This window comes from Punica granatum, chromosome 2 (assembly GCF_007655135.1).
Source record: "Punica granatum isolate Tunisia-2019 chromosome 2, ASM765513v2, whole genome shotgun sequence".
Classification (NCBI taxonomy): domain Eukaryota; kingdom Viridiplantae; phylum Streptophyta; class Magnoliopsida; order Myrtales; family Lythraceae; genus Punica; species Punica granatum.
The window spans coordinates 24,918,950-24,934,736 of NC_045128.1; the positions used below are offsets into that span (position 1 = coordinate 24,918,950).

General features: G+C 32.9%; 1 protein-coding gene across 1 annotated transcript; it reads right to left on the reverse strand.

Moving 5' to 3' along the window:
* Positions 1-1,544: 1,544 nt before the first annotated feature.
* LOC116197252 (CMP-sialic acid transporter 2-like) lies at positions 1,545-9,561 on the reverse strand. Its single transcript, XM_031527334.1, has 16 exons — positions 9,181-9,561; positions 7,230-7,434; positions 6,704-6,820; positions 6,388-6,444; positions 6,137-6,214; positions 5,920-5,964; positions 5,062-5,121; positions 4,648-4,770; positions 4,404-4,481; positions 4,094-4,163; positions 3,723-3,830; positions 3,357-3,490; positions 3,162-3,241; positions 2,567-2,612; positions 2,389-2,452; positions 1,545-1,977 (listed from the first exon to the last, which is right to left on the reverse strand). Exons 2-15 carry the CDS (start codon positions 7,395-7,397, stop codon positions 2,405-2,407), a joined length of 1,212 nt encoding a protein of 403 aa, XP_031383194.1. The 5' UTR covers positions 7,398-7,434; positions 9,181-9,561; the 3' UTR covers positions 1,545-1,977; positions 2,389-2,404.
* Between the last annotated feature and the right edge of the window lie 6,226 nt (positions 9,562-15,787).

Sequence of the window (15,787 nt, forward strand, 5' to 3'; positions counted from 1 at the left end):
TATTTTCTTGATTACAAATTTCTCGTTTCCTTAATTTTCTCTCACTCCTTAATTTTCACTAGTTATATAAGCGTGCATTACATGTACATTTGCGCTTTAAATGTTCTATTAATATTATTGCAATTATAAATTTTATAATAACAAAATATATGAAATAAATAATCTCCTCAAAACATCCAAATAAATAAATATATTACAGAAATTTGAGAAAAATTAATCCTAAAAAAATCTAGGTATATATCAATGCAAAGAGTCAAAGAAACAATCGATCACAAGCCGAAAATTTGTCAAAAAGTGCTTATGTAGAAGCTCTCATCATGCGAAATTAGAAAAAATTTCGTGAGAGTAGTTTAAATTAATATATATATATATATATATATATATAGATTGATTTCATCAAATAGATTTGTAAGTAATAATATTACATTTTCGGTATGCACTCTATTATTCAAAAGTCAATGGACACTACTAATCCGGTCGAGTCGGATTGGGCCACTAAAGGGAAGATTCTCCTAGCATAGACTTTTTCCATTTACAAAACTCAAATTTAAAATTTTATTTAAGGGAACAAGCGCCGAACCTCTTAAATTAACTTATATTGATAAGTAATAATATTATTTTAGTTGCTTATTAATAGACAATCCTTTAACCACAAGCCCCACCGACCACTTTCTCTATCATTTTATTAATTTTATTTTAATTAATTATTGAGAAAAAAGATATTTTTTGTCCTTAACCTTTCGCGTTTTTATCATTTTCCTCTAAACCTTATTTTATCAAGGGCTGTGGGGGCATTATCACCCCTTGATTGAAGTAAGGGGCAGGGTCGAACCTCACTGTAGACCTTAATCGGAGGGCCAGCGGCCGATGGGGACACCCCTACAATCCCTGATTTCCAAAATCGATGTCTCCCAGTTCTCTCAAATAGGGGGAAATTAGGACCATCGGGATGGTGGCCGGCGGGGTCGCCCCCAAACCCCCGTTGGTTGCCCCGATTCTTTTTTCTCAATTTTTCCTTTTTTGTGTTTTAAAAAATTTATAATTTTGGACAAAATACATGTTTTTCGACGGTAGGGCTAAAGCCCCAAGAAAAAAAAATGAAAGGTCGATGAGCAAAAGTGTTTTCTCCTTAATTATTTAAAAACTTATTTATAGTGAATAAAAACGAACGCGTAACACTACACGAAATACACTGATTATAGAATTGCACGAAATACACCGATTACAAAAATAAAGATTTCTCAACTGCTATTATTATTTGCCTATAATTTTTTTAATTAGATTATTATTTTTTGATATTATTATCTTGAAAATATTGAAAATTAATAAATACTCTTCAGGTATGCAATCTCTAGTATCTCTAGGACATCAGATGGAACTAAATATAAAGTTTAATTACATTATCGTTGGAGTTTTGTATCCATTTATTTCTCATCCATTAAACTTTTATTAGACCCACGACAAGAGCCTCTTTCATATCCCAAAAAATATTAAATAAATAAAATATAAGCAGAAAGGTGATGGAAAAATTAGAAACACCAAAATCTCGACAAAATTTCTTTTTATTTTCTCTTTTCCCCCAAGTAGTTATAAAAAAGAACCATAATCATTTGACAGAAATACAAAGAAAAACACTATAATATTTTATCAGAAGGGGGAAATTCTTCTCCACCAGTTCAAAGAAAAAAATACATGTATGAACTAATTGCACAACCATCATAGGGAGAAAGAACAGGCCCAAGGAGAATCTCAAACTCGGGAGATGAAGATTTCCAGATTCCTCGTTGACTTCTTCAATCCAAAGCAATCACGGTAGCCCATCTCCAGCCGAAGCATCCGCAGAGTTCCCGACAGATCAAATCGTATCCCAGACAAGCAATAACAGAGCTATATTTTCTCGCTTTTATTGACTAGACGTCAATGAATGAGATGAGTATGCCATTTATTACAGATAAAAGAATGCCTCAATGAATATTCCTGAAAGAGAAACAAGTACCTGGTCATATTCGATTAACCAAAGACATGGCTGCCGAGCAACAAATGAAAACAAACTCGTGCTTTGATGCAATTAATAAATAAAGATGTCTGCGTAATGCACAGGTCTACTGTTTCTGTGCTTGAATGAGTACGGAAAGGTGCTTTATCAGTTCATTCAGTAGGTCAAGGCTGCTTCAAATGCCTATGTTAAATCGATCCAGGGGAACTCATCAAGATTATAAATTAGTGCTTCATTTCCATTTGTCTCAATGTGTTAATTCCTCCACACAGCCAACTTAAACTAACTCAGAATTTTTTATTTTATTTTTTAATAAGGTTATGAGCAGACATGGCTTACCTACAGAAATAACTGAATCGAACAGAAACAGTGATAATAATTTCAAAACATACCTTAATTGAAGTAAATTTATCTGGGAAGAAGAGGCTGTCTGTCATCAGTTATGCGATGACTTGCCTGAATATTGAGTGGAAGAGAGGGGGGAAGAAATATTCAGGAGTAAGTTAATTGAGGAAGCAAAAGAAAAGAAAGCAGACACAAAACAAAGTAAAAATAACTAAAATTTCACACCTCATCATTAGCCCCTGCAGCCATATTAATTAAGGAATCCTTCAACCTGAGAAGAGCAGTGCAAAGAAACAACAGCAGTATGAGCAACAATGAGCATCATATAAACATATTTCGGTCTTTAAAAATTCAGTAGATTTTATAATAGAGAATGCATCCAGCGCTTGTTAAGAACTGCATGGCACTAAAAATGATGCATTCTCTTAGCAAGCACAAACTTTGTAATATTTTGTGTCAGATGCATTTAAGCATCATATAAATATATTTCGGTCTTTAAAAATTCAGAAGATTTTATGATAGAGAATGCATCCAGCGCTTGTTAAGAACTGTATGGCACTAAAAATGATGCATTCTCTTAGCAAGCACAAACTTTGTAATATTTTTTGTTTCAGATGCATTTAAGCAAAATCTATGCATTCAGAACGACAGTATAAGAGCCTTGCTTTTACACGAAGAAAAAACTATGCTCCCACATCTTTGCCAAGGATTCAAGATAAAATAATGATCTATACGCGAGGCATCTAATGTTACTTAAAAGTTTCATCTGCATCAGAATTAGCTGCACATCCAGAGAACAAAACTTTAATAACAGAATTACCTATGGTTGGCCTGCTCATCTATAGCTTCCAATGTCCCATTCTGTGGTAGCTCTTTGACCTTGGAAAGGGGGGAGAAGAACTGGAGAACGGAAAACCAGAAGGCCAGCCAAAGAGATAAAGAGAAAAGGTCAATAACAATAAAAATTGTATGTATAGCCTAGTGATAATTGAAGAGACTGTTCATCCTCATTTACCTGATGCATTGAAATGAATACTATAGAAATTCCAAGGACAAAGTTGACTGTCAGAGTATGACCAAACAGGGCAGCAGATGCTATTCCTGTAAAGATTGTGGCGACTGTTGATGAATACTTCTTCAAGATTGTATCTGAAGAGATAGAATGAGCCTTCGGTAAGTAGAGGTGAAGAAAAATTGAAGGTCCCATTTCTATCAAATTAAAAGCACATACGAATGAAGAAACTTCCTGAACGAATTATATATCCTACATAGTCATGATGAAAAAAAGACTAAATACAGCCTCCCAAAACAGAAGCCAAACTCAAAATTCTAGCAAATAGGTTCATTGTATAAGTTCAAACAAACAGTTGCGCCACTTAACCTGCATATTTGAAGAAAAACGAAGACAAGATTCCTTGGGCTGCATTATTACATATCAGAAGCATGGTTGCTTTGGAATGCCCTTCAAGGATATTTAAGCTGTCAGGACCTGGGAAAAAAAAAAAGAATCAATTGACATACCATCAGGGCCCAAACTGAGAGAGAGAGAGAGAGAGAAACTTCATTCCCATGTCTACAATTTAGACGAACATTGTCCTCTCCAAGAAAAGTGTCAGCAATAAGATTCGTACATTTTCAGTTATGTACTCTGAATTTACAATTGCAATTTGCAACATTTTTTTTTTATTTAATGAGGCACCAACTGGTCCAGCCAAAAATAAAATAAAACTTAAGATTCAGTTTCTTCCATACCTTGAACAATGGCTATTCCAAGAATCGCTAGGAAGTTGAATATAGCACCATATCCATATAAGAATAAATTCTGTAAACCAATAAAAAGAGAACCCATGTTTAAACCATTCAGCAATATAAGAAAGCCGGGGAAAACAAAAGGGGGAAACACATTCCTTGAGCTGTGTTCCCCAGATATACTTTCATGGCTTGAAATTAACATTGTTGCTTCTGATTAACCAAGAAACTGAACTTTGTTGCTTCCACTTTCTCAGATTCTTTCTCAGCCATAACTTGTGATAAATGAAATTGTCCTAACATAGAGAATCACCTGGAGATATATGCTTGTCTCATACTGACTCTTCATTGCATACTCATTGAAGACAGAGGCTAAAGATGGAACAATAACCTGTGAATGCATTCACCCAGTAATCATCATATACTGTTGATAAAAGAGTTAAGAGGGTTTACCTTGAATAAAAATTTAGGTGCCATCCTTACTGATTGAAGGGAATATAGTACAGTGGTATTCAATTATTTGGGGAAACTACAGAACAGTACAAGCAAGCACTTACAAATATCCCAGTGAAGATGTATGCGACAGTTGCTACTGGAATACCCATAGAAGAAGCACCTTCTGGTAGAGAACGTAATTGGTTTACGCTTATACCAATAAGTAACAGGGCAAGAGCCTCCCACTGTACAAAGTTGGGGAAAAACAAAAGAAAAAAAAGAAGTACCATCAACCTTTTCCTGTGGTAAAAGAGAAATGCATGTGTATAGATAGTTGGATCAACAAGATAATTCATCAACTAAAACTTTTATCAGATTGACCCCCAAAAAAAAATTGCAAATTAAAAAAATATATATTAAAACTTAGGAATTTGATAGCTCAAACCTTTGTTTGATTGACCAAAAACCCAAAAGAACCTTTATTAGAATTAAGGAATAAATAGTAATGTAGCAGAAAAATAATCAGAAGATGGAACCTGAATTATGGAGAACCGACGTCTCATTATTATTTTCAATAAAACAGCAATCACGAGAACCTGCAAGATTGTAGTACAGCATGTATAATGAACTTCAGAGCCATATGAAATAAACACTAGATGCTCATTTACTACAATGAAGCACTTGGAAATTACAATATAGAAAGAAAGTTAAGAAAACTAGCGACCCACGCAATATAGATTCTTAGAGAATTTTGGAATAGATAACAAGATTCAAAATGTATAACCAAAAAGAGGAATTAAACAGGAAAAAAAATATTTAAATGAGTAAACATATAGACACCAAGTTCGTCCCTTTGAAGCACTAAGAATTTCTGGCTACCCTCACGTCAGAAGCTATTGCTAAATTTTAGCTGATTCTTATCCAAAAAAAGAAAAATAGCTTTATATAACTTAAACATGACTTACTGACAGGAAAATATATGCACTTGCTCATATTTTGATAAATCAACTAGATATATTGCCAATAAAATAGACACTATTGACATTTGTAATGAACTAAAACACATTGATTAACTTACAAGGTGTAAATGTAGTGAAGTTTACACCCAGTAAAGTTTCTTTACTATTCATAGCTGTTTTTAAGGATTGAGAGATGTAGGGAAGCTTAAGAAGCCTGTTAATATAAGAAACAGAAAATATAATCAGTTTTCGCTTGTACATTTTATTAGAAGACAAGTGACTGCACAAAATAATTTGAAGAAAATCAATCAATCTTTGACAAATTCTATATACTATAGGTTCAATTTGGCTCTACTAAATCGTGTCAAAAATAAATAATTCTACAAATGCAGACAAATCAACTACAGGAAAAGGCAAGAATAAATTTTACCATACCTTCGAATTGCCTAGCATCTTCACAGTAGCAGGATTGAAGTAAAGCTGCATAGAAAACGAACCCAAACGCAATCAGCAGCCCAAATAGCAACATGACAATAGAAGTATTGGATTCAAGTTTCAAAGATAGAAAACTCAATCTTCATTCTTCACATGATCAATTAAATATGCACATCTATAGAGCAAGCTGAGGCCGTGAAGCTATTCCAAGGAGTACCTGCATGGTGAACTTCAAGTAGTTGTTGATTGCATAGAGAAGTGCTGGAACAGCAAGAAGAACATTGTTACGAGCTGCCTGCAAAAATTATATGGATTGGGAAAATCAAAATAATGACCTCATCATTTCCTGAAAAAAAAAAATAATAACGACCTCATGAAAATAAATGCTCTCTGATAAGAGGACAAAAAATAAAAAGAATGGAATTTTTTCTCTAGGCAACAAAATGAATGGAAGTAGCTGCTGTTTACCTGCATAAATGTCGATAGCGATAACAATGGCTTCTCTCCAACTCTCTGGCGCCTTGCCTATAACAAGAACCAAGAAGCTCAAACTATCAAGTTCACAAAAAAACTAAATGTACGAACTAGTTTTTGGAATTTCACAAGACAACAACCAAACCCCATTAATGGCAATGCTACATAGAGACTCTACGAGTATTTTATTAAGATCAAGAACTGGGTTCCACGTATAGTAAAAGCCCAGTTCATTCTTGTGGTGAGAGAGATATCAATGTCACTTTAAATTCTAACAGTCTATTAGCATTGGAGATAAGTAATACAGTACCTGGAATATAAGCATAATAATTGCGAAGAGAACCTTTGCAGCCTCTGTCAAGAAGTTCACACTAACTGGACTAAATTTGAACTTCCCATCTACCTTGGACATATAAACTAGCACAGGCTGACCAAGGAAAAGCAACATACGAATGAGAAAAGCTCAAATCAAGACTACTATAAAATGTAAGCACTACGCTAGTTAATTGTGAGAATGAGCAATTGACTTCGAGAGATGACACAGTTATCAATTTTCCAAAATGATATGCTTGAAAAGAAATAAAAAATCGTCTTTATCCTTTAGAAAGTTAGATCTGCATGACTGTAATAACTCAACCACTAACTAAACTAATGTTCTACAATATAAACTAGATCATTTGAGTTCATGAAATGCATCACGCCTTCAACTTCACTTTTATATCATGGGTCCCAGAAAAGAAGTCCAAGTTCATAAAATGCACCATCTTTTTTACTACTAGTTCTTCACTATGTGAACTATTTTGAAGAAAGGTATGTAAAGGAAGAAAGACAGTTACCTGTAAACCAACTAGGATACAATCACCAACAACTAAGAGCGTATTGAGGAATCGTTGTTTGGATGATACCCTATTCCTGTACTTGTCATAAGCCCTGGACACAGATTTAGTTGTTGGGGATAAAAGTTTTGAGTGGCAGACACTGCATTCTACAATACCGTTCTTCATGGTCTGCCCTCAACCCCCAAAACTTTTCGAACCGTGTCTACAACAATGGAGACATGAATGTAATGAGTATCAAGCAAAAGGCAAGCAGCTACGAACGGATCCCCTTAAGCTCACAAAAAGATATGCCTGAACAACTAAAAAAATGCATAATGACAGTAAGCTATTAATAGATGCAACTAACAAAATTATCAAGGTAATCTGCTTGGTTGATCAGGTCAGTTTTACCAAAATACTCTAAATATCTCAGAAAGGAGAGCAAAGAAGTCAATTAAGCATGCATTGCTGCTTTGAAGCTAATGCGATGAGAATGAAACAGGCAAGCCATTTCCTAAGCCATATTAATCGATCTTAATCAAATTATCCAAGTCTCGTACACCAGTTAGAATCTTAAGAATGATATTCAAATTTTTATCTGTTTCAGAAAAAAATATATAAAAAATTTAGCCTCAAAGCATAACAGAAGATGCCTGCAACTCCCAAACACCGATGGTAAAGGCTTCCTCTGAACCACAATGTTTTGTTTAAAGTTTCTTTTTTCTTTTTTAAAATTTTGATGATAAGCTTTATCATAGGTTATGCATTCTGTGCTATATCTGTTAATAGCTTACAGTATTAAATCTTATATACAACATGATGTTTTATGTAGGTCCGAACAGATCAAAATTACTATTTTTACACCAAAAAGGAGATAGCATACTCGGAAATTTAGTATAGCTACACCAGTATGAGGCTCCTGAAATTAGAAGGAAACCAAGAATCCGAGATAAAACAAGAAAAGGTACATCTTGGAGGAAGATTAACTTAGGAAACCTGATGCCCTTTCTCTCCTAGAGTCTATGTTGCATATGGAGATTGAAGTATAGCCAAGATATGTGCTCTCAAAAGCCAGATATTAAGATCTAATATAATTGTTTCCCAAATTCGCGACATTGACATAAAAAAAGGGTTATGAAATAATCTTTGTCAAGGTTATTGAGTACACTCTTTGCAAGCACCAATTAAGTACAGAAGAACAAAATATAACAAGGTGTCAATACTCATGAAAGTTGAAGAACAAGAAACTCCCGACCTTCCAACTAAGTTTCACTCCTTTATAATACGTAACCAGAACTTCAGTTATGAACAAAATGCAGTATACGCAGCAGGATATGCATAGGAACCCAAACAGAGCAAGAATGAAGGCCACAAAAAACTATCAGGACAGACCAAAACAAGGAGTTCAGAAAAGAAGTAGATAGACAAGGCTAAAGACTAAAGCGTCCTAGGTGAGTACACTCAACCGGTTGTTTGCTATCTATCAGCTACATTAAGATACAGAGTGTGTTCACAAGCTTCGCTTACTCCTTGTTTATGCCGGAAGGCATCCTTTATTTTCTATTTCTTTAAAATTAATCAATAAGTCTGAACCAAATGAAGGTCCTGTTCTCACCATTTAGTAGCAAAAACAACTATGGAAGCTCTTGAGTAACAGAATTTTGGCTCAAATGGCAGAAAGATCATTACTTTATTTTAAAATGCCCCACAAACGACACAGTACTCAACCAGATCTTGCCTTGAAAGCCAAGAGATTCGATAGTTCGAACTTCACCAATTCACATCAAAAACTTCACGAATCATCAATTCATAAACATAAGAATACAATTCAGCCACAGAGATATTGCTGCAGAAAGCTCGGAAATGTTTACATCAAGCTCAGATCTTGATGCCGCTCAGAAAAAGAAATGTAATTCAATCGTGAAATGCAACTTCGACTGATCCAATTGGAACGCGAAATCAATCTCACCTGGAAACTGAACTCTCCACCACCACTGGAGATTATGTGCGTGCCAGAGGCTATGCTCCGGCCGCCGGAGCTTAGACTTGTGATTGCTCAGGCGATCCGAATTTCCTTCCTGAAGCTCACGCTTTGCAACAAGTGGGACACAGAGAGAGAGAGAGAGAGAGAGAGAGAGAGAGAGAGAGAGGATGAATTCTGTCGATGCGCGTCTTCTTCCTGCGGATTTGATCGTCACAGAGAGAGAGAGAGAGAGAGAGAGAGAGAGAGAGAGAGAGAGAGAGAGAGGGAGTTGGCGTTGGGGGCTTTGCTTCGAATTCACAGAAACGCGGTCTTTGTGAGCTCTTCTTCTTCGTTCTCCATGACGAGACGAAAGTGACTTCCCGACATCCTAACGCTTCGCTGTTGCGAGGTGGCCGAAATTTACCTCGATTTAATTTAAATTTAAAAAATCCAAAAAAAAAGAAGTAACCAAACAAATATATTTAAGAGATTATTACTAATTATTCATCAAAAAAGAGAGATTATTACTAATAATATTACATATTTTCAAGAGATTACTATATTAGTTTATTTTATATTTTAAAGAGATTAATACATTTTATATTTTATATTTAGGTGTCTTTGGTACGTGAAAACTTATATGAATTTCCAATAAAGTTGATTTAAATTCTTTAAACCCACATAATTCTCGTATTTGATTAGGCAATGCCAATCCACATTTTCACTTGACTAATAATGTAGATTACCATCAGAGGGAGAATGTGGATTCCTAACTCGAGGGAAATGTACATTACTAATAATTCAATTGTCAGGAATCCACCAAACCCCTCATTATAGATCTTGAAGTTTTATAGTAAAAATATATTTAAGATAAGGGTAAAATGCACTAACCTTTCTTGAGGATTAGAGAAACGACACTTAACCCTATTGTTGAAAAATTATACATCTAGCCACATTTTATTTAATTGGCCATATTATTATTTTTTTGGAAGAAAAGTAATTACATCCATAAATCTTAGTTTTTTTCCTTTTTAGTCCATAATTTTGCCGCGAAAAGCTAGTTGTCGTGTGAGGGCACATAATCACATATACTCATCCTGAGGCCCACCACGCTCTGTGCAGGGCTCTTTTCAACGGACGGTCCCCATATTAATTTTCTGGGTTTCGAACCCATGACTCACAGGACTTTCATGTGCTCTGATACCATTTGCCACGAAAAACTAATTTTCCGTGTGAAGGCATAGAATCACCTATACTCATCCCGAGGCTTTTTTTTATATACTAAATAAGTGCCATATTACATAAAATGTCCATACATGTTATTTTTTAATTTTTATTTGTTAAGATTAAAAATAAATAATAAAAATAGTTGAAAGCTTTGATCAAAGAGGACAAATAAAGAGACGGAAGGGTGGCCTGTCGCCAAGCACTAGGCCTGATCCAAAAATCGAATACTGCATTTCAATTTCGAATGGTTTCATGCCTTAATTCAGTTCTTGGGTTTGCAGGAAAATCTAACAGGAACTCGACCCTACCTAAATTTAATTTTCAAAATAAATTTAGTGTTTCTAAATATCTAAATTTGTTTTACGTTGCTTTGAGTTAGTATCAGAAGTTGTTTTTTGTTTTGATAGTATTACACTCAATGTCGTTTCAGTTTGTTTCATTCAATGACCACCGTCCTAGGAAACGTTACTGGATGCATTTCTCCTCTCCTTTTGACCAGATTCTTTTTTATTTTTATTTTTATTTTTTAAGACTTTATTTATAAAATTTAAAAATATATTAAAAAGGCTTTAAACAGATATCTTATGTAATGTAGCTAATTTATTCAGTAGAAAATAAATGTAAGATATTGAAATGAGCAATTCATAAGCTATGAACCCAATTTTCATTTTCTTCAAGAATAATAGCTTGATCAAATAAGTCAAATGGGATTAAGTCCATATTTTTTCAACAAATAGAGCTAAATGTCATTTTTGTAAATTTCAAGGGAGGTTAGTGCATTTTTCCCTAAGATAAATTATGATATATTAATCAGTGTGTTTGAGGGGATAAAAGGAAAAAAAAAAAGCATAGGAAGTTGGGAGAGTTCAGAAGGAGAAAATATTAATGATCATACTTTACAATGATGCGGTGATGAACAACTAATAAGATTGTTTCAATTAAAAATATTTACTACAATTAATCGAGTGATTAACACTCATTATTTTGTTTATTGGAATTTAATTGGTGTTTTCTTACACCACGTGGTGAGATAGAATCATCGAAAATCTCTCGGTTCAAAAGAGAGGGAAAGGAGAGCGAATTATGAGAGGAGTTGGGAGCGGGTAGTTAAAAAAAGTTAAAAATACAAAATTTTCTTTAGACTTTCCCTTATTGAATGGATCTTAATTATTCATGTATATTTTTAAAGGGCATTTTGGAAAGTCGAAAGTCAGACGATAAACTTTCTTCTCCCTTTTTGTAATAGTATATTATGTATATATAATTGAGTACAAGCCAATACATAGGGGCAGCATCGTAAATTAAGTAATATATTATAGTCAAATTATGAAATATTTTAAATTAGATTGACGTAAATATTTTTATAAGTAATTCATATAAATATAATTACATCAATTTCAATATTTTACTCTACACAATATGTAGAATTATAAGTATCTACTCGATTAATTTATATAAGCATATTTTACATAGATAATATAGTATGATAAATAACTCTTTTCAACAAAAAATTACTATTAAATTCATATAAACATAAGTGTATATTTTAATATATACACAATTTTTATATAAATATAAAAATTTTAAAGGATAAGTAGAAGTATATATATATATATATGCTCAACTTAATAGTATAAATATATTTTACATAGACAATAATTTTCAATATTTAAATACATTATTTCAAACAAAAAACTACTACTAAAATTAAATAAAATGTGTCATAGAAAAACCATTTAAAATGCAAAATTATCTCTAATTGTGAAATTTTATGTTCATATTAAATAACAGAGAATCGAAGAGTCAGTCAATGAAAAGACCCCAAAAGCCTATGTGGAAGGCTCTCATAAATTGAATGTGGGTTCTTATTCACAAAAGCCCCATTCTTTTATATATACAAGAAAATAAAAAAGAAAAAAGTCACGATAGTATCATCTAGTGTTCTCATAAAATGACTTAGGACCAACTTTGTTGTACTGTAGGAACTTTACCATGAAAATTGATGAAGAATATTTATCCAACAAAGTGATGAAGAAAATTATATATAGTCATTTATCGATTTAGATATACGAAATTCAAGTACTCCACATATAGGAAAAAGTGATATTCATACTTAAATTAAAAACTATACTGAAAAGAGAAGAATATAAAATATGTTGGATTTAATAAGAGAATAGGCATTTACCTAGTTTTATACAACTCGATATATTCCTAGTATAAAAGTTATCTAAGGTTCAGTAAATTATATAAGGATAATATTCAGTTTGGTAGTTTTATTTGTTATAAAGGCATATGTGAAAAGAAAAATAAAAAAAAGATAGAAGGTATTGCTAACAAAAAGTAGGAAGATGGAAGAGAAGATGAACCTAACGTGCAACAAAAATAAAAGTAAAAAGGAAAAAAAATCCAAAAAATAAAATAAAAAAGGAAAGAAAAATAAAAATGTGAAAAGTTGAATGGAGAGTCTCTCCTTGGATTTATCTTAAGATGTGTAATGGGAGAACCCTATGTATAGTGGTATATTAAATAATTTAAGTTGTATTTTCCATAAAAAAGTTAAATGAAAAGTTTCGAACACGGACAATAGGCACAATTAACCATATCTTTACCAATACAACACCAACAATCTTATGCTTATCCCTCACTTTCATTATATATATTTTTAATTACTTTTGGGGCCTAAAAACTAAAAGCAGGAATACGAAGAGTCAATTGTTAAGATGCTCCTAAACTTGTGAAATTGCTAATGTAGCAGAATATTATTATGTGAATCGATGTCTCCTATTGCACGATATTAGGAAGCTAAAATTAAATACATATGATAGATATTAAAATGTGTACAATTATGGAAATATTTTGACAAAAAAATTTTGAAAAACTATCTTACGCGTGGTAGATTTCAAAGATGCGGACGCCTTCGCCTAGTAAAAAAGAGGTTTCAAGTTCGATATGGTGGGACTACTAATACCCCTTTATTAGTTATTATGATTCATATTTCATTGTACTAAATTCGTAGGTCTCCTTTGTAATTGAAGAAAAAATGTGGAGAGTCAGTAGTTAAAGATATGTAGATTGACAAATTTGTCCCTAACTTTTTTCTCATCCAATGACTTCAAATTTTCTTATATTGGTATTCTTGGAAATTAAAAGTTAGATGAAGCCTTTACTTCTCACTTTTGTAATAGTATAAATAACTAGGGATAGGATGGTAAAATTAAAAAAAATCTAATCTAACTTATAAATTAATTTAGGATTTATAAATAGATTTCATTAAAATTAAACAAAATAATTGTTTAGAATCTAAGCATTCATACCAAATTTAATAGCTAAGCCTTCGGCTAATCTATATCTATATCTATATATATAAACTATAAAAGATAAGATAACACACCACGTAGGACAAAGCAAAACTTTCATTGCATGACCTTTCAAAACTCAACCAGTAATAATGTGACAAATGATATCTTACCTCCACATCTCTTTTACAAGCCAAAAAGACAAACACTCATGAAATGCCACAAGTTATAAAGTTAGAATTGCATATATAACTAGTTATATATAATGGTTATTATTATTTTTGGATGTAATGATTATTGATTCTCATGGAGTGTATAAATCGAAATGATATTAAGGTGTTCTTCAAACTTCAGTAAGTATAATAAATTAGAGCAAATATTCACAATAGCATTTTCAATAATTTTCTAAAGTGAAACTATTGAGGTGGCGGCTTTCAGACTTTCAAATCCATTGCCTTTGATGAAACCAAGACTATTTAAGAAGTCATTCCAATTTTTTGGAAATTCAGCGAATTTGCACCATAATTCTAACTTGACAGTACGAGGTGTTCTTCATAATTGTCATTAAAATTTCATAGTCATATATTCGGACCAACTACGTAGGTAACGGAAATGCTTGTTTGTTGAATCGATTACTTTATATGATAATACTTTTCATTACTTAGTTATCGAAGTCATAGACTTCTTTATATATAATAACCTTAAGTGAATAATCTCATACAATGTACAACTCTAGAGAGACATGGAGAAAACCCGCTACCCTAATCTCAAGCTTTAGTTTCATGAAAAGGGAAAGAAAAAACTCTCTACCTAATAATAATAATTAATACGTTTTGAGTTGAGGTAATTCTAGCCCGCGTGTATCTAGTGAAGCCTAATTTTTTTGACCGTTCAAAACCTAATCATTCGTGCCAACTTCCCTAGCTATTTGATACTTGCCATTTGCAATCAATTACTACCTCTTATAAATGCCAACTTTTCTAGCTATTTGCAATTTATTTATAGTCAATTAATGCATCTTATAAAGGCTAATTACAATTAATTATATAAAATATCTACTAAGCGATTGAGTCCATTTCTAACTCAAAAGTTCGAGCTAATGATTTTATTTGTTTTTTCAATGTGAGATTGACAACTCGCAACATCCGTCCGACAATGTGTGACTTTGACACTTCACCTACACGTGTCACGTGTACTTAAATACCCACCCTTAAGAACTAACTACAAGCCGGGCCCACTTCCGTGCTTGGAACGTATAATCATGAGGTGGACTTCTTCTTGCACCTCAGGCAAGAGAAGGGAGAATAATTAACAATGAGGCCACACTTGGACAGAACTAAGATGAGGCGCACTTTAATTGCCTCAAAACTAGACCTGGCATGATGCGAGCCCACACTAGTGCGCGGAATCATAACTCACTCTAATACCATGTAAAATTTTCACTAGGCCGATAAGTGATTGAGTTTATCCCCAATCCCAAAACTCAAGCTGATAGTTTATGGTACACAATCATTCATATAAATCCAATGATTTCTTTCTATTTTTCCGATGTAGAATTGACAACTCACAACAAATTATCTATTATAATTTTCATATTTCAAAACTGCCATTAACTTTTGTGATTACCACTAGCTCTTACTATTTATATAGCTTGAATGTAAAGTCAGTAGTGAATAAGAAAAGCACGACTGTATATTCAACGAGAAATTATTGGGCGATCCTACCTCGCCACGTGGCGTGAGGAAGCACCAATGAAAATGCATTAAATTAGGGACTTGGTGTTAATCACTCGAATAATTACCATAATTATTATTCATTAAATGATTTTTATTGGTTCTTCCTCACAATGTCATTTGAGGTAAGATGACCTAAAATTTTCTCATATTCAACAAAAATAGAAAAGCATCAATGTATCAATTCATATCTCCGTTAGATTCATGGAGAGTGACCAATATTTCAATATCCGAAGATTGTTATATATAAGATAAGTTTTATCTGCGATGTTTTCTTGAATTGTTCAATCTTCTTCTTACATTTGACGAGGAAAATCGACCTCCAGCTTGGAAGGCGATTATCTCTGATACAAAGTT

Coding starts and splice junctions, on each gene's coding strand:
- LOC116197252 (XM_031527334.1), bottom strand. CDS start 7,397: ATGAAGAACGGTATTGTAGAATGCAGTGTCTGCCACTCAAAACTTTTA. Junction 4,164..4,403: donor AGACAAGCATATATCTCCAG/GTGATTCTCTAT, acceptor ATTGGTTTACAG/AATTTATTCTTATATGGATA. Junction 3,491..3,722: donor GTTTTTCTTCAAATATGCAG/GTTAAGTGGCGC, acceptor CTATCTCTTCAG/ATACAATCTTGAAGAAGTAT.